Genomic DNA, 25,869 nt, shown 5'->3' with positions numbered 1-25,869 from the left:
ATGGTCTCTTCATCATTTTTATTCCAAAAGAAGGCTTAATTTTCTGACTTTTCAGGCATGCTTCCAATTTCATGGTGGTGTGCAGTTTGGGAAAAGGTGATCTTGGTAGTTTGAGTTAGAGTTTTGAAAGAGCATCTTTGAGGTATGCAAATTTATTAAGTTAAAGATTTTTTTTTTAGTTTCTTGGCAATTTGAAAAAATGGGAAATGTAACTTAATTTTTTAATTTGTTCTGGAAAGTCCAATAGAAAAACAGTTTGGCATCACTACATATGTTTCATTCAGTTAGCATTTAAACTTTTGTTCCAGTTTAAAACCGTAAACCTTTTTTTTTAAATTGCAGTGAATGAGATTTCAAAACAGAAACCTTAGCTTTTTAAAAAGTTATCTTTTGTTTTAAATGAACAATTTATCAACTGTTGAATACCTTGGGTGTTTGCAAAATCTATAGTGAATGGTTAAAAGTGTTCTCTTTAAGAGGAAGAAATTTCAAAATTTTTTGCTGGGTGTCCATTTTGTTGTGAAAGGCACTAGTTTCCAACAATTCTGATTTTTCTAGATAGCTGCTCCCACTGCCTGCAGTGATTTTGCAATTCCCACAGCCTACCTAACCTTCTCCTTCTTCATTGTCTTAACATTTTACTAGTTTCTTGAGAAAGTAATTGATGGACTCTGGCATAGCCTTTTACCTCCACCATCGTTCTTACCTGCTGCTGCCAAATTTGCCTTTCCACTCCTTTGTCCCATAGCACAGGTCTTACCTTCCCACTTAGTTATTTCGTTCTATGTCAAATCTATGTCTTTTGCCATTATTACACTATAACTTTGTTTATGCTTGTAGTAAACACTAGAATATTTGGTACACATTCCCTTGATTTCAGCTTCCTCTTAGGCACTAGATACGTATCCTACTGCTGTTTTTGCTCCGTATCTTCATGGGTAGCATTGATTCCTCCTACCTTTTAGCTTTCTTTTCCATCATACCCTCTTGGGTCCGTGCCATTCTGGTCTATCTGCCTGTTTCATCTTTTTAGGAGGCCCTTCTGCAAGTCAGATTTGTCTTTCTGCTCTACATAAACTCTCTGTGCCTGTCTGATGCAAAGTATATTTTACATTAACATCATTAAGTTCCATGGACCTTATGGTTATTTTGAGCACATGCTCAAGTGTGCTAATAGAGGCACGTTGGCTTGCTGAGTCATACCCTAAAATATGTTCTCTCTTTTTTAGGCTAACAGTATGTGGGTACACAGGAAGGCCTGTACCAGCTCAGATGATGTCTCTCTCGCTCAGTATTGTCTTTGGCTGTGGCTAGCAGCCAAGGTGCTCTGCTTTGTCTGCCCCTTAGTCACCTGGTTTTACACATTTTATCATCTGATCCCTAAAGCCCTCCATTTCATTTTGTTTCACTTCATTCTTTTTGGTAATTAGTTGTTTTCTTTCACTTTTCTTTTTCTTGAAGCCCCTTCCCGCTTTCCAGGGAGTAATTTGGGGTTTTACTAGAGCTAGACTGGTGCCTAACCGTATGGAGGAGATGAAATGCTAGTGATAACTGGATGTGCATGTCTTCTCAGCTTTCTGTGGTAGGCAGTCCAAGGACTTCCTAAGCCACAGCATTACTTTGTATTTAATATATAGATTTTTCTTCTCTGAGTCTTTTCATTGCCTTTTGGATCTATGCAGATTTTGAGCGCCAACTCAATCTTGTGTAAGGGTTCACAACATGATTTGGATTGTGTGAAGAACTTTGCTTATTTTGAATGTCTTACCTACTAGTTTCATTGGGTATTTCCTAATACTGGAAGAAGCAAATGAACAATTTCATTTTTTGTTCAGCTTAAGAATTTTTAGGCTCTTCCATATCTGCCCTGACGATATTGTTCAGGCTGAAGACTGTTTAGAAGTCCTTAAATGCCTTTGATCATCTATGTCACTCTTAGTATCTCTTTGTTCTATATCCTTTTTAAAATGGTGAGACCAGAACTGCACATGATCTGAGAACACCATAGATTTATCCCCTGGCATAATGAAATGTCCTGGTTGTTCTCTTTTCCTTTTTAGTCTTGTGGATTATTCTGTTTTTATTTTTGACTGTGACTGAACAACGAGGTTGCATTTTCATAAAATTGCCTATTATAACTCTATGAACTCCTTCCTGAATGGAAATACCTAGTTCAGAACCCATCAGTGTGTATCTACAGTTGGTATATTTTTTCCAGCACTTGAATTATTCTACATGAATTTATATTCAGTTTCATCTGTCCTCTTATTGCCCAATCATGCAGTATCATGTACTTTTGCAAGTCAGATTTCTATTTTGCTACCCTTGTTCAGGGTAGCTTAGAAAAAGAAGGGAAAAAGGTATGAATAGTCAGTTTACAAAGCCTGCCAATGGTACCAACCTGGTTATTTCCCTCCCTTCTTTTCCTGAATTGACTGTCTGCTGTTTTTATATTTAATCTTTTCCTTTTTTTTAACCTAGTTTCTTCTGTGACTGTGTTGTTCTTCCAAGTTTGAAAATCTGATTCTGGAGAATCAGGAAAAATGAAGTACAAAATATGTATTATGATAGGGCCAAATGGGAGGCCATGAGGCCAGTGAAACTTTCTAATGACATTATAAGGATGCATGGTATGACAGCTTTGAACATATGCTAATTTTTCAGTATGTCCAGGAGATTTTAATGACATCACTTTAAACAGCCAAAAATAATTCAGAGGAGTTTTTTCTAAATACATGGTCCTATTAGAGCAGGTCCTAAGGAGGCCATGAAAATGATCAAAGGGATGGAACACTCTCCTGTGGAGCAAGGCTGAGAGAGTTGGGGTTGTTCAGCCTGGAGAAGAGGAGGCTCCAGGGAGACCTTATTGTGGCCTTTCGATGTATAAAGAGGACTTAGAAGAAAGATGAAGAAACACTTTTTACCAGGGCCAGTAGTGACTTGACAAGGGGCAGAAGAGGGTAGATTTAGAGGGTATAAGGAAGAAATTTTTTTACAATATGGGTGGTAAGACACGGAACAGGTTGCCCTGAGAGCTTGTGGATGTCCCATAATTGAAAATATTCAAGGCCAGGTTGGATGGAACTTTGAGCAACCTGATGTAGTGAAAAATGTCCCTGCCCATGGCAGGGGAAGGTTGGACTAGATGATCTTTAAAGGTCCTTTCTCACCCAAACCATTCTATGATTCTATGTAGTCAACACAAGATAAGGTAGATTATATAAGATGTATCAAGCTCACTATGCACTGTAACTATCCTTGTCCTCAACTTTTTAATTATTTTTGGTTTTGTTGTTCTCTACCTGCATATAAATCTAATGTGTTGTAGGACAAATACAAAGACACATGTCCTGCTTTAGTGAACTTATCAAATAACGACTCCAAAACCATCTCTATTTTTTATCTCCCATATTGTTGGCAGTGGAAATTGCCTGCTTGGCTCAGTTGCTCTTGTAATTCTCCTTGCTCAAGTCTGTAATATCATTTCCAAATTGTGTATGCTCCAGGACCCACTGTCACTTTGAGCTTGTGGGTTACTTTCCTGGAAATTCTAACTAAACAGCTGATCTGTGATACAAGCTCCAACACATACTTCCATGTTCTCGCTGAGAATTCTCTTCTGTGCATGGATTGGAAAGATTACTTGAACTAACACATTTTATAATGTCCATTGTTTCAGTGTGTTTGCTTGAGATTTTCCAGTGTCAAATACAGTCTTCCTATTTGACATTCAAGTTCAAGCAAAATTTGAAACAAAAAAATAGAAGGTGGCTTTGCATTGTAGTGGAAAATAGTAATTAGCTCTTTAGAGTATTTTCCTGAAAATGTTAATCTTACTTGCATATTGTACACATACACGAAAAATGGATTAAATTATTTGAGATGCACTTCAGGAATTGTCCTGGGCAGATCCTGCTCAAGGGATAATACTTTTATTTCAGAGTAAAAGGTATTTTAGAGCGAAGATGCCTTCTCAGCTATACTAACCAGTACAACTAGAATTACCTGCTTCTAGTATTAGATTGTGGAACAAAATCAGCTAATTTTGGTCAATAAATGTCATCTGTACTTTTAAGTTCTTGATAAAAAATAAAATATCTTCAGAACAGCCTGAAGCATTAGACTTAGCTTTACTTCTGCTTTACTGTTCAATCTTGCAAAATGATGGTAGTTATTTTTCTTCCTCTCTTAACAGGTATTTTATATTTTTAGGTTCAATAATGCTCACATTTACAACAGATTAAAATCATGTTGAAGAAGGAAAAAGAAATCAGCTTCAGAGCAGCAAAAGAAATTAGAATTTATAAATTGTAGTCATGCCATTTTGACCATCGGTAATTACACTATTTTTATGTTAATGTAGAAACCCCTTGAAAGAAGTATTTAAGCACTAATTATCTATTTACAAAAGAATGGCTTTGGAAATGCAGTGAAAAACATTGAGCTGTGTAGGGATTTAGAACAGATGTCATTTTTAAAAGACTGGGCATACTAAAAAAAGTGTTGGTTTTTATTGCATTTCTTAAATGTGTGATGGCTCAGATCCGTTTATACGTTAAGGCTCAGGCAGTATAGCACAGAAAACTGCACTGCAACACACTCTTCCAGTATTTCTCCAGTTCTGGGGAGCTAGTATGTCCTGAAGATTTCTGAATGTTAAACTGTCTGCTGGGAGTCTCAGGAAATATTTAAGCTGCTTCCCTGTATTGGGCAGGTGACCCAGAACAACCGTTTTCCAGATAGTCCTTCTGCGCTAGTGGTGAGAAGCCGTAGAAGCTATAGAGGAGCAGTAGATACTAAAGGATTTTTCCTTCATCCCTCCTTCCAAACAGATGCATGCTTTCGGGAGGTTTCTTGCACTTTGTACTAATCCTGAGGTTGTGTCTTTCCACTGATGGAGTTTCTGGCATGACTCACTTAAAAATGTCCTGTGATTTTTCATAAGTATTGAGATCCCTAACCCCCCAAAATAAGCAAGTGAGTAAAAATACCCAGTCTTATTCCAGACTAGCAGACAAGTGTAGTTTTAGGAAGGTAGTGTGGTCCAGAAGCGTAGAGAGCAATCAGAGAACTGAAAGATCTGGAATGTGATTCTGTGAACTGTCATTGCCTCTGGCGGAGATATTTGAAAGAGCCTGAGGAAGACAGGCAACCAAATTCTAGTTATCCTCTTCAGATTTGACAGCCTCTTTATTGTTCCCTCTTGTGAAATTGTGAAAATGATGTTTGATCCACCTACCACATGAATGTGTTGGAGGATTAATTATTCTCAGTAAAGCACTTTGAACACCTACTGCAAAGCACTGTACACAAACATTAACCATTGTTATTGGTCCTCTGCACCTTGTACAGTGACATGACACACAGTTCTTTGTAGTTTTCCCTTCCAGAAAGTGACAGCTGGGAGATACTGAAAGCACCTTTGTGGGATCTGAAGATCTGAACAGGAATCTTTAGCAGTGTGCAGAGAGATCCACACAGAAATCTAAAATATTTTTTAGTTGTTATTTTTTAACACAGTTCTTTTATCTCTTTTGCTTTCATTGTACCCACATACATGTTGTAAGCCAAAAATAAAATACTCTAAAGGACAGAAAAGCTGTTGTAGAAAATTATCTCCTCAGAAAGATATATTACATATATAACTATTTTTATATATATTATATATATAATAGAAAATAGTCTCTAACTATTCCAGGAAGTAAAAAAGAAAAAATATTTCGGAAAATGGACCCTATGGCTTATGTAGATGGGGTTCTCAGACCACCAGTTACCATATTCTTAAGAGGACATGTCAAAAGAAGCTTGATCTAGGCAAACCTTGCAGCTGTACAGTTTTCTAGGTGTCTGGTTCTGACCACTAGTGGACAGAAAGTACAGAGTTCTATATCTTTTGGCTTGGCACTACAGCTACTCTAATGGCCTAGTTTGCAGCATGCGTTGGGTTGGTTCTGCATAATTGCAGGGTAATTAAATAAACCAGGGTAAAAGGAAGCCACTTTTCTTTTAGAAGTAATTTTGGCCAATTGTTAAACGTGTGTGGGTGCATATAAAACACAGTATATTAAAGAGCCGAAGTTAGACTATTATCAGGTATTTTGTAGTTTAATTTGCCTTTATCTGTTTATTTTAAGAAATCCTGTTTTGCAAATGTGAGCAGTGTTGTATGTGTTTGCTAGTTTAGTATTTGATATAATTACTGGCTTTTACAGGGCAAGAATATCTAGAGCTAGCAGGTTACAGATGACTTAGGAGGGAGTGTTCATTTACAATGTTATTCCAGATTACACACCGTACAAAAAGTATGTTAATGTGAATTTCCCAGACATCAGCCCCAGTGTTTAAACACAGAACTGTCAAAGAGATGCTAAAAAGCAATCTGAGACAGTTATGCAGTCTTTTTACTATATCACTCACTGCTGTATTCTAAAAGGTTGAAATGAGAGGGAGAAAGCATTAAGTGGGCACTTATATGATTGTCACTGCTTTTAATGAATACTAAAAATTCTGCTCAGTACAATACCAGGAGAGAAGCAAAGCACATCTGCTTGTACAAGTTTGCATTTATCTTGGTGAAGTTGCAAGCTGGTAACAATTGTAAGCTGCAAAGGAGGTCACTGGTTGATAAAGATACCTAACCTCTTAGTACAAGAGGAGCCTAGAGCATAAACATCACGCATTTGCTTTTGAATTACTTGCAGTGTTGATACAGTTTACGGAGAAGATGACTTGCTGATAGAATGGGATGAACCTTTAAGCACACAAGAATTCTACTTTGAACAAACTCAGATGCAGAGAAATAGCAAACAAAGGCATATTGTTCAGTGCTTTGCAGTATGCAGTTTGTAGTTCAAGTAATGGTTCCCCAGCTTTTCAAGTTATTTTGTAAAAATTATGTTCACCATAAAAAGGACCTACTGTAGTTTAGAAGTTAAGAAATGCTGTAATAATTTTTAATTGGTGCATAAACATGCAAAAAATTAGATGTTCAGTTGATTTTCTTAATTAGTAATCTGCAGTAATGAAAGGAATAAACAAAGATGTTACTAGCTAAACAATACATATATTCTTATACACATTATATTACCAGAAGTACTATTAGATTTTTACAGTGAGCAAGCAAAGGCTAAGAAATTTCCTGAGGAGGGCTTGCTGTAATTGAGAGAAACTCCATGTATGTAGTTAAGAAGTTAGTAAGATGATAATACCTATATATATATATATATAAGCTATATATAAGCTAAATATGATACCCCAGTCTTTTTGATAGTAAAATAATCTCAAAGATCAATAGTTTACGTTGATTTAAGAGATTTAAGGTGGAATTTTTTGTCTCTTAGACTTTGTATTGGCTCTTAGGTGTCTCAGAAGATGCCACTTAAGGTGTCTCATTCCTTTGAAGCCTCTCCTTCAGATAGGCATTAGCCTTCTTAGACACTTTCAGGAAACTTAAGGGAATATAATTATCCTTGAGGCCTTTGCTCCTCTGCTGAATATAGTAAATGACCTTTGAGTCTGCTGGGCATTTTCAGAGGGATATTGAGAGACAAGCGTACAGAAGTCTAAAGCATCTTACTTCTACAAGTTTTCTTTCTGTAAGGAAAAGATACCCTTTGCTACAACAGCTAAATGAAGTGCAAAATTATGTGTCTCCAGCATTTTTCTGTGTACAGAGACAGATTACAAAAAAGAGAGGGGAAAATGTGGCAGGAAAGGTGAAGAACCATGTAGCAGAGAAGAAGGAGAAGGAAGGGAAAAATCTCTCCTCCCATGAAAGAGTAGAGGGTGGCTTGGAGCCCCATTCCAAATTGGCAGAAGGCAAAAGTTGGATGTGGCCTGAAAGAGAAAGCCCTGAAGCCCAGGGCTGAATTGGAGCCAGTGTGTTTTTGACAGAATTTTGATGTGTAAATATTTCTGTTAGATTCAAAATCCAAATAGGATGAAGTGGCTAGAGGTTGATTATAGAGGAAAATAATTTTAATTTCTTGCAAGTTAGACATTATGGGAAGAAAACCCCCACGTATTTTAGGGAAAAAAGGTGAAATTTTTCTTAGAAATGAAATTCTTATTCACCCCAAAATATTTTAAACTGACATTTTTCTTCATTTTGTTTCCTTGGTAATGTCAGAATCACTACATGAATTTCCAAATATATCCCATTCCATCCAAGTGGTATTTTAATAACATTAATACAGAAGACTGTTTAAGTAAAACTTTTCCAACCAGGTTTAGTTGTATTTCATCTCCAGGTTATAGAGATATTTTGGCAGAAGCTTCTTAGGTGCCAGAAATAGGGGGATCCCTGGTCTTTGGGCAAAAACACTTGTTTTGGTTAGTCAAAATAAGAGAACAGGAAAAAAATACGTAACTTTCCCCAAAATTCATAACTTCTTTTTTTTTTTTTGTTTTAAGATGTATCTTTGACTCCCATAGCATATGTTCTTGCATGTTTCTTGGCACTCCTGAAGGGCAGATCTATTTCTTATATGCTTGCTGCCTTAATTTTACTGGGGAATGAAATTTTGTCCTGGATATGTGTGCAGAATTCCTGTGACAGCCATAAATTTTATTTAATATCTTTGTATACATAGAGCTTCTGTATTAATACCAAGTTTGCTACCTGCCCACCAGCAAAGCCATATGCTAGCATCAAATGTTAATTGGCTATCAGTTGGGTATTTAGTCCTACTCATCTGCTAAATGGATAGTACAAGAAACTTATACCAAAGTTAATGGAACATACTCTCTAGTCCTGCTAAATTGCTTGTCTACCATAGATTTGTTCCATTAGAATCACAACATGAAATGAGTTTTTAATTTCTTTCAGCATTACAGGCTCTTTAAAATTCTTGTCTGTTTTCCAGTGCAGACTTACAGAAACCTAGAATCAAACAGGATGGAAGGGACCTCTGGAGGTCATTGAGTCCAACCTCCTGTCTAGAGCAGGCTGCTCAGAACCTTGTCCAGTTAAGTTTGAATATCTCCGAGGCTGGAGATGTAACAGCTTCTCTGGGCACCTATTTGCTTTCTGACCATTCTCATAGTAGAATTCTTTCCTTATGTCATAAGGAAATCTTTAATCCATAGTAGAATTATTTCCCACTTGTGTCTCTTGCCTCTTGTTCTATCTGTGTGTGCCTGTAAGAAGAACCTAGCTCTGCCTTGTCTTTATCCTGAGATGGTAATCACAGACAGCAGGAAGGTCTTCCCTTCATCTTCTCTAGTCTGAACAGGCTCAGATCTCAGCTTCTCCCTGTGTGCCACATTGCCTGACCATCTTGGTGGCCCTTTGCTGGGCTTCCTTGAGTTTGTCAGTAGTTTTTATTTTACTGAGGAGCCCAGAACTGGACACCACACTCCAGATGTTATCTTCAGAAGTGCTAGATAGAGGAGAAAGATCACTCCCTTTTTTCAGCTGGTTTAACTGTTAACTAATACAGGCCAGGATGTGGTTGGCTGTCTTTGCCACAAAGACACATTGCTGAGTCTTGGTGAATGAAGTTACTCCATCCTAGGTGCAGAACTTTGCATTTGCTTTTGATAAAGTTTATGAGGTTCCTGTCAGCCCATATTTCCAGCCTTTGGACGTTCCTCTGAATAGCAGACATACCCTCCAGAGTGGGTGAGCAGATCCCCACCCCGAATTCGTCTTGTCTGCAGAATTGTTAAAAGTGCACTCCATCAGATCATCCAGGCTGTTAGGGAAGTAGTATTAGCCCCAGCATCACTAGCTGAGGGATACCTCTAGTGGCTGACTGCCAGGTGGACTTTGGACCACTGGTTCTAGTGAGCCCAGTATTTGAGGTGATACTCCATTGACCTTATTATCCATCTTTGGCTCAGCAGTTTGGCTGTAAGGATGCTATGGGAGATTGTGTCAAAGGCTAAGATGAAGGCAAACAACATCCAGTCTTCTCCCTTATCCACAGAGCTAGTCATCTCAAAGAAAGCAATTGGGTTAGTCTCGGGTATGATTTACTGATGTTAAATCAGTGACGGCTGTTCGCAATCACTTTTATGACCTTCATGTGCTTGGAAAACTACTTTGTAGGAGATCTGTTCCATAATTTTCCCAGGCCTGATGTGAGACTTCGTGGCCTGTAGTTCCTCAAATTTCCCTTCTTGCCTTTCTTGAAGATGGGTGGGACATTTGCCTTTTCCAGCCATTGGGAACTTTTCCAATCCCTGTGATGTTTCAAAGTTGATAGACCTGTGATAGACAACATGATAGGCCTGTGTCCATCCATTGCAACATGCCAGTCAGGTGAGGTATCCCACCATGTCTCCATAATCCCAGACATCTCACAGCTGTCCACTGTGCATCACCTTCTTCCTCCTGGTTGTACCCCATGCTCTGTGTGTGTGCATACAGGTACCTGAGAGGAGCTCCAGTGAGGCTGCTTTTACGAGGGCAGTGCAAGAGCCAGGTGGGTTGTCCCCCAGCTGCTTCCTCACTGCACCCATGCCTCCTCTTCACAGCATGACAACCCTTCCCCAACACGCCTAATTTAAAACTCTTCCCACTGTATTAGTGAACCTGTTGGCAAAGATGGTCTTGCCCTGGTTTGCCAGGGGAATGCCATCCTAGTGTAGCAGTCCTTGTTTGTCAAAAAGGGTTCTGTGGTCTTAAAAGCCACAGCCCTGTCCGCAGCACCAGCCAGGCACGGTTGTGTTGACTGTGGGATACATCCACTCCCACCTGAACAGTGAGCCCCCTCGCTGGGAGTATTGAGGAGGCACCACTGGGGTCATATCCCCCTCACTGTTAGGTCAGGGCTGTCAGTCACCCTTGATATGCTCAAGGTTGCTCTGGTGGTACCATTGGCACCCACACAGGTGAGCAGTCAGGGAACTTAATGTTTAGCGTATGGCTGTTTTGGAAAAGAAGGCGGCAAAAAGAAAAAGGTAAACAGCTTAGCAAATGAAAATGTTAGGTGGTGCCTTTACTAAAGCTTGTTTTTGTGGGGTTTGTAAATGGAAGCTGAAAGGAACCCTCTGCAATGGGTACATTGTAGCTACTGCTGTCTTTGGTAGGAATCTTCCTTAGCAAAATGCAGTTGTTACAAGAAGCCACGAAAACCTGCATGAGTGGGAGTTGAGCATTTTCAGCTCAGTTTGTTTAACAAGGGACAGGAAATGTGCCTGGTGTCTTTTCTACCCAGCTTGTCATTAGCACCCACCAGCAGGTAGGGAATAAACTGTCAACCTGGAAGTGTCTGAATTATCTCTGATCAAGAGCGGGTGATACAAAAACTAATAGATGTAAAAGTGGTTGTTCTACAGCTATGGACACGTGTAGAAACACAGCCATACAACAGCTATTAGGCTGTGTGCTCCTGGGGAGGGCTTGGTCCTAGCCAAGGACTGAGCCAAGGCTACAGACTGTGCAGCAGTCTGTGTCTAGGGATAAAACCCCATGTATTTCGTAGAATCACAGAATCATTTAGGTTGGAAAAGACCTTTAAGATCATAAAGTCCAACCATTAATTTGTGTTGGAAGGACGTAATGGAATAAGAAAATACAGAATACTTTAAATAATAACATAAAAAAAGTAGTAGTAAGAAGTTGTAGGTCAGAAGTAGGAAAGAGTTGCTGCTTTAAGGTGGTTTTCAGGCAAATACTGATTAGATACTGCTAATGTCTGATGGATCTCAGTGCTGTAAAAAGTACTTGAAACGTTCAGCGTTTCTTGGGATTGTGCTGACACACCATGTCGGACTGTGGTCCTGCTGCAATTGGTGTTGGTCCCTCTGAGGTCAGTGGTGGGAGGACCATGTTTGCGTGCAAAGAGCTGTTGAGCGTTCAGTGTTGATTTCTGCATGTGGACTGGCGTGAGCATTGGTAAGTTTGGAGATCACACTGGAAGCAAGGAAGATGGGAAATGTATAGTCAGTATTGTGGTCTGATAGCTGAGGGCCATCATCTGCAGTGACTCAACTGGCATCTTACATATATACTTCACACCAGCGATGCCCAGCCAAGAACAGGGTTTCAAAGATTTATACCTAAGGTTGACTTTGCATTTCGAGAACTCTTGGAGTAAAAAGCGAATCATGTTCTAAAGTCTTCTAGGGAACAAAGTTTAAACAAAATATTGTTAAATTTACATGCAAGCAGAAAAAAATAGCCATTAGACAAAAAAATTAAATTTAAAGGGTAAAGAGGGCTTGTGGAGACAAAGAGGGAAATAGGTTTAGCAAGTTGCTGCCTGTTAGGGAATGAAAGAAAAAAATCCCTGAGTTGCAAACTCATCAAAAACACAGTTGTTAATTGAAAAGCTGACAGACCTGTAACTACAGCAGCGCTTCTGGCCGCCACTATAATAAATGTAACTGTACATTTAGAGTAATTTGCTAATTTGCCTAAGTAACACCCACAGACAGCAACATGACATAAATACATTAGTGGAAGCAACAACTATAACCAGCTCGTACAGGTTCTTGGCTGCTAGATGGATGGATCAGATGAGCTGGAAAAGATTTACAAAACAGAACAGAAATGGAATTGTTAACAATACTGCGGCATTTTCTTTATTTTCCTATTTCCCAAGAATGCTTTAAGGCCTGTAGATGCCCATACATATTGTAGCATGTAAGTAACATTTTTAACTTGTGTGTGCACGTGTGTACACACCTGGAAAACTTGTAGAGATGGAGTACACATCTGTAAAATGCTAAGCATTAAAAAAAAAAAAAACCCAACAACATTTACATCTCACGTATTCTTTCAGGTAAATAATTGAATCTCCAGCATCCACTGTGTAATTTACAATATCTGAGAAGACTTTCTGTTAATAAATATTCTAAAGGCACCTGTGTGTTGGGTCCACAGGAAAGACTGGAACCTGTACAATCATTGTTCCTAATACAGTTGTTACAGCTATCGGAAACTTATGCTGCAGAGTCACCCAAATCTTTTCATTTGGCAAATAATGAGTTCAGCCACATGGCATCTCCTCTGGGCTAGCACTGCTTTTGGTCTTCTGTTTCCATAACTGAATCCTACTCATGCCAACTTTTGCCATTGTGTATTGACTGGTGTTTTACATTTTCTAAATATCCTACCTCTAGGTAGGCTTGGGATCTTTACTAAAAGTTTCTATGTTATCAAAACCACATTTTAAAAATCAAAAATTGCAAGGTTGCTGCTATGTAAGGTGGGTCTCATTTTCAATGAAGTATTTCTTTCTGGTCCCAGTCCTCCGTTCTGATCGTCTTCATCCTGATGCAAATTAATAGTACAGAAACAAAGCCAATGAATGCAGCTTTACACAGTTTCTGCCTTTTTTCCCTCTCAGATACGCTTAGAAAGTTTATGTTAAGCTCTTTCAGGCAGGTGATAACCTGCTCTCAAGGGCAAAATCCAGCTGATAGCCAAATGTGGAGTCAGGTGGAAAGTTTCATTTGCAGTGCTGCTCTCAGGAAGAATCCACATCTGTGGGCATATATGTGCTTGCCTTCAGCAGGAGGTTGTTGTAAGGTTTTTCACTAAATACAGGTTGTAAAATATTCTTGAACATGAGTCACTTTAAATTATAGTCCATGGATCCAAGGAAGTCACTGAGAAAATGGAGCAGGAAAAAAAATGTGGGATAGAGGCGAACTGCAAGACTTCTCTGTGGGATGTGGAGAGCTAAACCCAATCCCTGTCTTGCTTAAAGGCTTGATCTTAATGCCAGGGCAAAGGTGGCAGCAGACCCCTCTGGCTTACCCAAGTTCTGAGTCTGTAAGGACCCGCTCAGTACAAGCTGATAGAGACCACAGCTCTGGGAGAAGACGGCTGATGTTATTTTATGAAGCGTTATGGCTGATCTTCTTTGAACCCTAATTTCTGTCAAAGAGTTATCATCACTGTCACAGTAAGTGATACTTGCAGCACAAATGGCAATTAACCAGAAGTAAATAGTAGAGCAGAAGTCTGCAGACAGGTTTTTAAGGTTGATGAGTTGAAGGTAGTTTCAACACATTAATGCTAAGCATTCTAAATCACAGCATGCCCTGAAAAAGACTGTAATGTAATTTACCTGAAATTGCCAGGAATTACAGTGACACGTAGTAGGGATATGCTCAATTGTTTCAAATATGTCTGTGTATTATAGGAATCGATAATAGTTTGTGAGTGTGTCTTTTTTTCTTTGATCAGATTTTCCATAAAACAAATAATTTGTTTGTTTTTCACTGTTTTAGGTAGCCTGCCCTATGAATACAAGATTGTGATAGCAGGAAATCATGAATTGACCTTTGACCAGGAATTCATGGCTGACTTAATCAAGCAGGACTTTTACTATTTCCCCTCTGTTTCTAAGCTGAAGCCAGAGAGCTATGAAAATGTACAGTCTCTTCTAACAAACTGCATCTATCTTCAAGACTCTGAAGTGACGGTGAGGGGATTCAGAATATATGGCTCCCCTTGGTAAGCAGGTTTTTAAGCATACATAAAAAAAATATTGTTGATTGCTATCACATCAGCCGTTTTGTATGCATCTGCTATATTTGGATTGCTGTGTTAGGAAGAAAAGTAATACTCAGATTGATAAAGTTTTTATATTTTCTTGTAATGAGTCATTCCTGTGACAAACTAATGTGCTTGTACTATGGTTATTGTTAGCAAATAGTGATGGGAGAACGAAAAGATAGTGGGCTCTTTAAACTCTCAGCCAGGAGCAGTTCTCTAACATATAGTCCATGCAGGGGGTTTTTGTGTCCAAAAATATGTTTTCTATACTTAGTGAATCTATATAAGTACAGGTTAATTTTATTGCAGGGGTACATTCTTTTGACAATTTCCATCCTACAGATGTTAAGGTTCATTAGTGTATATCGTAGTCATATAACACAGGATGCTTGTGTCAGTATTTGTTCAGGCTTTTTTTTTTTTTTTACATATCCCTCAGAATCTTACTTTCTTTTATACAGTAATAGCTTTCCTCAAGGTATAGTTGAACTTCTAAACTAAAGTCAACAGATCAGTGGCTAGTATTCAATGGATTTTGCTCTACTGCATAGGGTGAACACTTAGAACTCTGTGACAGTATGGGATGTGACAGATGGGCTTTGGCTTCCTGACCTCCACTTGGACCTCCTATGTGCTGCTTCTGTGTCTCTTTACTTATATTACTTGACTACTATGTTATTTTCGCTAACAGGACTGTAAATTGGGTCTTTTATGAGCATTTGGTGTACATTTAAAATAAGTAAAAATTTATTTCAAAAGGCAGGTTTTTAAGGGAATCTGTTATTCATCCTTTTAAAATCACATCAGGCTGGAATGTAGCAAACAAGTTGTCAAACCTGATGCATATACCCCAATGTGAATTTTCAGTGTGAATAAACTGTGAAATCTCTTGGATTTTTTTTTTTTTTAATGAAAATTGGCATTTTCCCATTTGGTTACTTGAGATGGGTGTTAATTTTCTCTGAGCTTATTATTCTACATTTGTCTACATTAAATAGCTTCCCTCTTAAATGCGCCCTTCTCTCCCTCCCTCTTAGATCTCCAGATCTTTCTGGGTTTTTTTTTCAACCTACCCACCTGCTGTGTTGTAGTTCATCTGCCTCTTGTGTCTACTGTGTATTCAATCAATGTACAATTTACTTCATTTTCCAAATTATTAGGGAAGATATTAGATGGTATCAGTCCCAATATTAACTTCTGAGAAATGCCACTTGGCATCTCTTCCCATTTTGATGTTCAACTGTAAATACTGTAATTATGTTCTGTTTACAATATGTCTGGCAACTTCATATCTTCATTGCAATATTCGTAACCAGGCACCATATTTCCAGTGTCAGTAATAATTTTCCAGGCTGTAAAGTACCAAAAGTCTCATTAAAGGCTAGATAAATTAAATTAAAGCAAAATGCTGTCTATAAAGTAGCACTAAGTAGAGGCTAAAGGAAACCACTTGAACTTTCTGTGTATGATTAGATCTGTAAAAATCTGTTGAGAAAACTTTTGTCCGCCCACTAACCCAGAAATAATATTTCTGTAAAATCAGATCTGCCGCATTTCCTTTGTGCGTTAATCTTGTCATTTTGCACAAGTTGTCTAAGCTCTCTGGTATGACCCGTTCTTCATGAAAAAAGATTGCTTTCCATCTTTTATGTGTCTTCGGGTTATATCTAAACTTCCACACTACATGTTTCACAGTGTTGCTAACTCATCTCCCACCCCCTTATGGTCCTGGAAGATGAGTGTTGTAAGGTCCTTTGAAAATCTTTGCTTACTCCATATGGGAGAGAGTCTTGATGAAAGTCTTCCAGCCAAAATGGTTTTTTTGCTGGTTATTATGCAATGCTGAATGAAGTTTCCATGCTAATTGATGTCATGTCCAGTGGAAACAGCAGCAACCACAATAATAGCAGTAATAATTTGCTCTTCATTAGTCTGTCAGACAGCAGATGCAGAAGTAACAAAAGTCACATCAGCCAGTCCACCAGTCAGAAAACTTAGGGTGAGAAACAGCTATTTTGTGTGGGTTAAACTAGCTGCCTGCTAGATTGAAGGATGTGGTACAAGTCTGTGCCTACTCTTCACTACTGTTCTTTAGCATTTCTTTTTGTTTCTATACTTCATTCACCCTGAAAAGGAGGCATGTCATAGCCTCTCTGGGAAATAAATCTCAGTTTCTTTCCATGTCATAGTAATGTAATCTCTAAAAAACTAGAACTTCTGTGAACTTCCCATGGTGAATCTTTTTTTGCCCTTGCATCATGAAGCCAGTCTTTTGGGAATCCTTATGAACCTCGTAAAGACTTTAAAATTTAGAGTTCTTTAAGATTTCAGAACTCAGTAAGAAAGCTAAATTTCATGCAGTTGCTTGTTTGGTATCCTAAAATATTTTTCTTTTCCAGCTTTGAAAATATGCATCTAGCTTTTTTGAATGGATTTGTTTAATTGGAGAACTCCTAATTACAGTTTATGTTTGTTGTCCATATATGACTATTTAATGAGAAGGTCAGCTACCTAGAAATTAAAAGACTGGGGCCCCAGATCCTGCCTTTTTGTTTCTGGTTACAGCCCTGACCTTCTATCTTACGTTGCCCTTTGGAAAAAGATGTACAAGCTAGAGATATCCCTCCTTTATAAAACAGCTTCATCAATAGTTGCAAAGTACTTTGAGAACACTAAAGTCTGAGTGAATGCCTACCTGCATTAACTTAGAGTGTTTACCTGTAGACATCTGTGTTTTTATATGACCTGTACACAATTAAATTCGACTTGTGCTTACCATGTTTTGGTTGCACAGTAAACCATGAGAGCTTGATTGGTTTGCATTGCGTGCCAGTCTCTAAGGCCTTTTAAATACATACCATTTGTGTGTGGTTAAATATTTTCAATAGCAATTGGGTATTTTGACCTCTATTATTATCTAAAACTCAGCGGTTATTTTTAATTGCATAGAAGAAATGGGACACTTTTGTCTCAGAAACCAATACTCGTAACTCTCCTGGGCTCCAAGGGCAAGATTTCAAGTGCCAGATTGAGCCTCTACTCACTAACGAAAATTTAACTGCCTTAAATGTTAATTATGCTAGTATTATCATCAGGCAGGGAGCAGCCATTTTGAAATGCAAGCTGCAAAGCACAAAAGCTGCTATTTAGGAATTTGTATTTGCAGCACGGGTTTCTTGGACCACGGATCATGAGTATAGATCAGGAGGGAGAGGAAGTATAAAAGCATTAGATGCTTCATGGGAAACTTGGAATACCAAGATATTAAATGTGTCCAGAGCAACCTTGAATTTTAAGGGTGGCTGTGTTTGGCCTAGGGGACTCATACTTTTGACAGTCCACCATACAGTGTTGGTTTTCAGATCCGAATGAGCAGGGCATCAGTGAGAATGCAGTGTGCTTCTTTATAGTGTAACTCAGATGCTGGGAGCTGTTGGATTTTTCCCCCGTATGAATCCTGGACACCATGTTTTTTTAAATAAAAAACTAGGCACAGAAAGATGGACTCGGGTTTCATCCCAGCAAAACCCAGGACATGGCCAGAACATATTCATGGACCTGGAAGCAATTTTGTGTAGAGACTAGTCATAGTCTGCTATGAATGTAAAACAAATACTTCGGTGCTTCGATAGCATTTATTGTAAATTGGAAAGCATCGGGTTGGACCGTACTTTTAAAAAACCTTATTTATTCTGGACTACTATGAGAAAAGTCAAATTGACAGATTGAATAACCCGAATAATTCTATATAATGTATTTTTGACTGCTAAGCCTTCCCAAGGGTGAAGCCATTTTCCTAAGGGGTTTAAGTTGTTTTTCAGTAACATACATAAGTCATAACATAGAAGTAAAAATATGGCAAGCAGGAACACCAGAGAGGTGGCAGAGAATCCATCCTTTGGTGTTTTCAAGACTTGGCTGGACAGTCGTGGCTGACCAGGTGTAGTGCTGGTGAGTGGTAGGGAGTGCTAGGTTGGACTGAAGACCTCCAAAGGTCCCTTTTGAGCAATGTTTCTGTGATTCTGTCAGTCCCACTGTGGAGCTAGAGCTAGGTGTCAGTGTTGATACCTGAAATGAACAGGTATCAACAAAATCCTTACACTAGGGAGCTTTGTGGATGATATCAAACTCCCTACAAGCAGTAAATAAATGGTCCTGACAGGTGACTGGGAAGATGAGAAGCCAAGATAATAGTGGAAATTTTAATTTGGATTTGAAGCAGAAGGTCTTTCTGTGTCATCAGGCCGAGTATTATCTCTATGATGATGTCGTTCACGGAACCATATAAATAAATGATTATTGAGTGTTTCAGTTACGGATTTTCTATTATAGTTCATTACTCCCACAATGTGTTATTATTTTGCAGGTAAGAGTTTTAGTGTTAGCTACAGCTGGAATGGAGATAGGCTATACAATCCACTTGTGCCTCTGTGCTGCTAAAGGTTTTAATTGCACAATTGCACACTGTTTGCACAAAACCCCCTGATGCATTCAGTACACAAGATCTGCTGTGCTTGCTGAATCAGTCAACTATATATTATTCCTTTCACAGTCATTATTCAGAATGGCCATATAAAAATAAATGCCTGTAATGGTACGTGTACAGTTTTGCATCAACCTGAGAACACCTCTCTGAGGTTCATACTTGCATGTGTGATCCTGAGTGTTGCTACGTCTGCTTCTCTGCTGCACAAAATTCCAGTAATGGACTCTGCCCCACTATGTTTTTTCCATTGAGTTTTTTACAACTCCGTGAGTAAGTAACTTGGCTCTCTGTTCTCCTGCTGTGTGCAATAACTAATGATAAGACCTGGAGATGAATAAATTGACCTCTGATCAATAATCAGAAGCTATTTGTGTCTGGCAAAGGTTATACTGATTGTTCCCTCAATGTCCAATATTGCACCCCTGCCTCAAATTTATAAAAAAGGTGTTCATCTGCAGAACAGCTATTCTGTGTGTATACGCTGATCTTGTGGAAAATGGCAGGAATTCTGTTTTCTGTTTAAAGGTGGATTATTGTGTGTTAATGGCAGGGTAAGAGTACACATTTTACTTGACATAGCAAGGGAAATGCAAGTGACAGAAAGAAAACGTCTTCCTAGCCAATGAAATTCCATAATGCTTCTAAGCAGCTGTACACAACTGCAGGAGAAACTTTGGTCCTCCTGCTTTCAAACATGCATCCAAGGTTGCAGGAGAGCATTTTGTCTCTTCCAGTCCTTTTTTTTGATTTTCTGCAATGTGGGAAAGGAAGGGACAATCAAAGCCCTCTTGCCAAACATATGACAATTCCATTATTCTAAATGACTTATCGGCCAGGGTAGCTTAAAGAAGCTCTTTAGGATGAGATTGCCTCCAGACTCATTATCCAGAGAGTGGATTTTTGCTTGGCTTTGATTGGAGAGATCTCTTCCTGTGAAACAGAACCTAATTTTTCTTTTTGCAGAATTACAGGTTTTTTTCTAGTGTCTATGTATTCTCATTTCCTCCTTCATTCTTTTGTTATAGGCCATCTGGAAGTTCAGAAACTTTCATTTCCCAGTCAGGGAAAATGGGAGAGTGAAGATTAGTATCAGCCTAGAAAGACATTTGTGACCATTTGTCCTGAAGTAACAGATGCCCCAGGCTGGACCTCTGCATTTTTGTAGCTTCTTTCTAATGCAACAGTGTGGCCACCACATGTTTACACATGGGCCATCAGCTCTCATACAACATTGTTGATTAGATAATGGGAAGCTGAGTGAAGAAAGTTGGGTGTGTGTATGTGGGGAGTGTTTTTTTTCTGTTCAAGTACTGTTTTTACTGAGTTTAGCATTCTGGACCAGGGCCATTCAGAGAGCTCTGGCTATGTCAGAGACGGCTGAATTCCTTCCAGTGCAAAAGACGTGATGAACCTGTAGGTTGCATTAGTGAGTATCAGCCACCAGCTCAGCCCAAAGCAGCCTTGACAGGGAGCTTATTCTCCAAATCCTTATCCCACTTTCTTGTGAGGGCTGGAAATTTGTTCTAATCTGTTGGCGCTTTTCTTAGTGTGCTGCAGCTATTGCAGTGTGCAGCTGAGTGTCTTTTATGCAAGCTGTATAGTCCAGTGTGATCAGTACTGTTTAGCTGTAGGTGTGTAACTCTCATCTGGTTTGTTATTTTCTTGTCTGATTTGTTTTTTCATCACAGAGTAGGTGTGTTTGTCATACTTGCTCTCAAATGTTGTCTCCTTAATGTGTGTGTGTGTGTGTGTGCGTGCACATGTACACTTTGGATAGAAAGACTGGTAACTTCCATGTATAATTGAGGTAGTTTCATAGAACATGCAAAGGGCAAAGTGAGGCAGACTTATTTTTGTTCCACACAGACTCCAGACCACCCATACCCTAGGTCTCCGTTTCAGTGCTTTCCTCCTCCATCTTTTCAAGAACAGCTATAATAGTCTCTTTCATTCCTCACTGAACTCAGTTTCCATCAGTAAAATAATGTAGCAAAGATTTATAGTTAATTTCATGAGAGGGACACACTTTCATTTTGCCAGTGATGAATCATCTAATGTTTACTTTCCCAGACCTTGTACAAATCTTTACCGTCATTGAGGTGAACATCAATTAAAATGAAACTGTATTAAAATAAAATATTGACTTCATTTAACATAATATACCTCCCAAGCTGGGAGCGTGGCTTCCAGATAGAGCAGCAGCAGCAGCAGTGCAGGATGTTAATATTGCAAGTTTCGTGCCCGGCAAAATTCACAGAAAATAATAACTTCTGCCTCAGTGTGACCACTGTGATTCTTAGTTCTTATGCCCCCTTTCAAATCTGCAAAAAAGCTATTCCGTACCTTGCACATGACGTGAAATATATAGGGACTCAAAAATTTGTGTTACTGGACAAAGCCATACTAGAAGTTTTCTAAGGAAAATATATCTGATGCTCCTATGTTTATCTTCTTTCTGCACCCTCACTTGGTCAAAAAGATAAAAATACAAATAACTAAACAGCAAAGGATTCTGTACTGTTTTTTGAAGCTATAAAATATCACTCTAAAATTCTTGCAGTCCTCAGATTAAGTAGATTTTTGAGCAGGTGGCTTCTTTTCATGTCTAGCTCTGCCAGTGCTATAGTCTTGTACAGATGGATGTGGTAATGTTGGATGTGAACATATTACAGAACGCTGGGTTTTGTTAGCTCAGAAACTTGTTTTAAAAATGGTAGATGTTCCCTGGTTTTTAAAGTTGGGAACTATTTTGGAGGGCTTTTTAGTTAGTGACTTTGAGGCAGGCAATGTGAGTAATTTAGGTAGTCTGACGTGGTTGCTGAAGAAGATAAAATTCATGACTGGGAATAATGGACATCACTCATTATTTAGAACTGCAGTATCTCAAGTTTCAGAAATTTTGGTGAGAAGGTTGCCATCCAAGCCTACCTGATGTGGCTGCATTACTATGGTTAGAGTCCTGAAGATGTTTTATTTCAGGAATTCAGTAAAAGGTAGGTAAGATGTGACAGGTGTGTAAGAAATAGCAATATGTTTAGAAGAGAGAAAACAAAATTAATCATCCTGCTAAAATATATTAATTAACAGTCTGAGGCACATAGATACAGGTTTAATTGTATTTTAATAGAATGCTGGAGTGATATTTTTATTTCCTCTTCCATACTTATCAGAAAGCATTTTCAATTTTGGAAAGTGCTACTTCTAAAAACACTTAAAACCACAATACACTGTAGTTCAGTTTGCAGCATATGGAGAACATAAGAATGATTTTCCCTGCAAAATGATTTTGATCTATTAAATTCAGCTGTTCAGGGAAGGTGGTGGGGAGAAATGTAGGATGTTGAACTCATGAAGTGTGAAAGGTTTTCCAGTGGCAGCAAGTGAGACTTAAGCGTGTGTTCTGGCTGTTTTAGCATCAGAAACAGATTGGTGGATCATTTTTATTCTCATTTTTTCTTTCTTTCTTTTTTTTTTTTTTTTCCCTCTAATGGCACTTTGCTAAAATTGGTGCATTTGACGTGATAAACATCTTGAAAGTGGGTTTTTTTTATATGACATGGAAATACAGGAAAGGTGAGTCTCATTCAGTAGACACTAGGTATACAGGTGCTGTTGCTCATGTGAACAATCATACTGAATTCAGGAGAGGTCTTTTTAATGAACACTGCAGTACAAATTAAGTGACTGAAATGAATTAGCAAGAATCATTAACATTGCTGAAAAAAAGTTTATGGAACAAAATAAAAATTCTCTAGACTCCAAGTGAATTTTCTGTAGCGTGTTAAAGGAACACAGTTGTTGTTAACTAATTAAACTCTGTAATAGGTGTGTGAGCGAATGAAAATGTAAACTGAACTACAGCTATTGTAGCCCATAAATATCATCAGAGTCAGACCAATGTGATAAATTCTAGTTGTTATGTGCTCCTGAGAAATTTTATTTTTCCATTTCCCACAAGATTTTTTTAAAGTCACAGCAGTTTAGAATATCCCTTTTTTCTTTTCTTATTAACAAACGTTCCAGAAAATGTTTTCCCAATGTTGCCTGGGGCTGAGGGGTCTGGAACAGTTCAATCCTAGAATTGTCACAATAGAAGAAAACCAGTAGGACAAACACCTTTGCATGCTGCTTGCTTGTCCATGTTTGTGTATTGGGGATATGGATCAATTCTCTAACGCATTTCACAGTGACCTCTTGCAGAGTGAGCTGAATTAGTTACTGAAGCCAAAGATGCTTTGCGGGCACTTGCAGTTGTGTTCCTCCACTGTGTTTGTACAAGTGTGCAGGACGTTACAATACCTGTGTATGTATGCATGTATGCTGAACATAGGCCAGAAGTTACGTTGATTTCACGCAATGTTTTTGGGCAAGTCCATCTGAACACATTGTGCAGCCTTATATTTCTGTGTGTGAGTGGGGATTTGCATTTACTTGTTTTGCTGCAATGTTTCTAGCCTTAGTTAAATCTGGAAGCAGTCAAAAAATATATTGCTTTGGTTTAATTAGTTTGATAGAAAAACATCCTTTCTTGGGCAGTAATTATTAGTTGTGTATTATTAAAAGGAAGTAATTCACATTCAGTTACTTAGCAGAAATAATTGAATCTTCTGATCCAGTAAACTAGCTCACTTTGGATTCAGCTGGTTTTTAATTTAAGACCTATAGAAGAGGAGACCTGTAATCTCACTACAGGGAATTGGCTTCACTTTCCTGCAGTTCATAAACCACAAGAGCGAAATTGCAATCCCCCACAGCAGTTTTCTCTTTATTTTTCACATTTGCTTGAAAGTTTAATTTTATGAGACAGAGCTGATTTTAAAGTTTAGAGGGGTTTTTTTTTTTCATGTTTTGGTGCGCTTTTTTTTTTTTGCATTTTTTTCTGGAACAAAAGGACTACCAGCTCTATCTGTAGTCTGGGCTGTAGTCTCAGACAGCAGCAATTTGAGGATGTTTCAAAGATGTAAACACAGTTGGGTACTGTGATGAGCCCTTTGGCTATGTTCCAAGAGAAACACAAATAGCTAACTAGTTTGGACCAGATCTACATGGAGCTGATTCTCAGCTGGAGTAAATTGGCAGAGCTCCACCAGCTTTTGAGCCATTTACACCTGGTGAAGAATCAGCCTCCCTACTTCATGGTAGCTTGTATGTATGCATTTTCCATAGGTTTTTACAGAGTTGATGCGTTACTACATCAAGAAGTACATGGTGACTTTGTGTTGTGCTTTACATGAAGAGCTGTAAATAGAGCCACCATCACAGGGGCTAATTGTTACACAGTTACTCGAGTTGTTTCTCTTTTCCCTGACCAGCTTTTATGGGGAAAAGTAATTTACCACTTGTTGTGAAGTTGTTTAACATCAGAATACTTCCTTTGGATTTTTTGTTCATATATTAGTTTTATTTAATAAATTAGCATCATTTAATAAGAATTAATATGAAGATTTTCTTCCATAGTCAGAAAGCAGAGTAAATTGGAACCAATATTACAATGCAGGGCTGCACCTGTGTGTCACATATTTATAAATATGTAATTTACATAAGTATATGATTTTTTTTTTAAAGGTTATCTCAGAATTCCTAGTTAGCTGAGTGATTATCCAGGTACTAAAGCTGTACCTTTTTGTTATAGACAGTTATGTTGCAGCAGTTGGTTTCTACTACTATACTGTGGGGTAAATTTAGGACTGCAGGAAAATATGACTTTGGAATTTGGGATTGCTTGGATGTTTTTCACTTCAGGTAGAAACATAGCATATGAAGTATCAGTATGTGCTTTTTTAAACAAGAAGTTCATCTGTTGCTAAATTGAAAACGTTAAAAATAATACAGTTTGCATATATGCACACATGCTGTATTAATTTATTAGTTTTGGAAGCATTTTCATGCTTGTTTAACTCAAAATGGCTTTGAATTTTCTAAGGAAGAGAAGGTAAAAAACCAAAAAGGAAGGAAAAACAGAAGAGAACTGGCAAACAGTTAGTCCATATGGCCTAATTACTCCTGGTATTTTGAGAAGAGAATGTAAACCTGTTGAGTTACTAAACTGAGAAGTGGCTACTGTGAGGGCCTTTTCTATCAATTCTCAGTGCACCTACTATATATTCTATGTATTTTAGTCACGTTTCATCTAGGAGAGTCCCTCCAGGAGCTGCACTGTAAAAAACCCTACAAGTGTAGCATCTCCATTTGAAGGGATAGTCCATCTTCTCAGCAAACTTCTGCAAAGTCTTAGAGGACTACGGTAAACTCTACCTGGATATGTGAAATAACATTCTTTAGCTGTCTGGTCATTTGGTAGTGAAAAACTGTAAAGATGCCATACATAAATGTGCCTCAAATTATTTTTCCTTATGGATTGGCCCATTCGTGGCAAGTTTTCCATTTGAAATGAAATGGTGAATGTGCTGTGGACAGAGGGGCTGTTAATTCCTTAGCTCTCTTAACCCTTCTTCTTTCTATGACTACCAGCAATCAGTATCTGAAGTACAGTCTGGATAACCTGGCTGTACCTATATTTTTACATACTGAGAATCAGAGAGACTGAGGAGCAGACTGAGACATCAGGAACTCAAGACCTTAGCATTAAATCCTAAGACCGTACTGGAAGTCTGTACAGTTCTGCATCTGTACCCTCAGCATCAAATCTCTTGGCTAACTATTCCAAATTAGCTTTTACATTTGTTTGTTGGATGTATTTTATTATATTTTTAAAATACCACATGGTGTATTATAATTTGCCTCCCAGCAGAATTAAATAAACTATTTGCGTTTGGTGTTGGCATGTTTTAAATTCAGTCTTTCATTAATTTTTCTTCTTACCTGTTACCTTCTGTTTTCTTGTTATGAAGATAAAGTAGATTTCATTTTATTTTTCATTGTTTTGTAACAGATTAATGTTTAGAAATGATCAGTTCCTATTAGTCAC

General features: G+C 38.3%; 1 protein-coding gene across 1 annotated transcript in view; it reads left to right on the top strand.

The window, feature by feature from the left end:
- The window catches only part of MPPED1 (metallophosphoesterase domain containing 1), a 65,523-nt gene that overhangs the window by 21,832 nt on the left and 17,822 nt on the right, over positions 1–25,869 (top strand). The window contains exon 4 of the mRNA XM_040596927.1: positions 14,188–14,413. Within this exon, the coding sequence (XP_040452861.1) occupies positions 14,188–14,413 (226 nt within the window). The remainder of the gene's footprint in view (positions 1–14,187; positions 14,414–25,869) is intronic.

The sequence above is a fragment of the Falco naumanni genome, chromosome 5 (genome assembly GCF_017639655.2).
Source record: "Falco naumanni isolate bFalNau1 chromosome 5, bFalNau1.pat, whole genome shotgun sequence".
In the NCBI taxonomy this organism is placed as follows: domain Eukaryota; kingdom Metazoa; phylum Chordata; class Aves; order Falconiformes; family Falconidae; genus Falco; species Falco naumanni.
The sequence above is the reverse complement of the archived record's forward strand: the minus strand, read 5'-3'. Positions and strand labels throughout refer to the sequence as shown.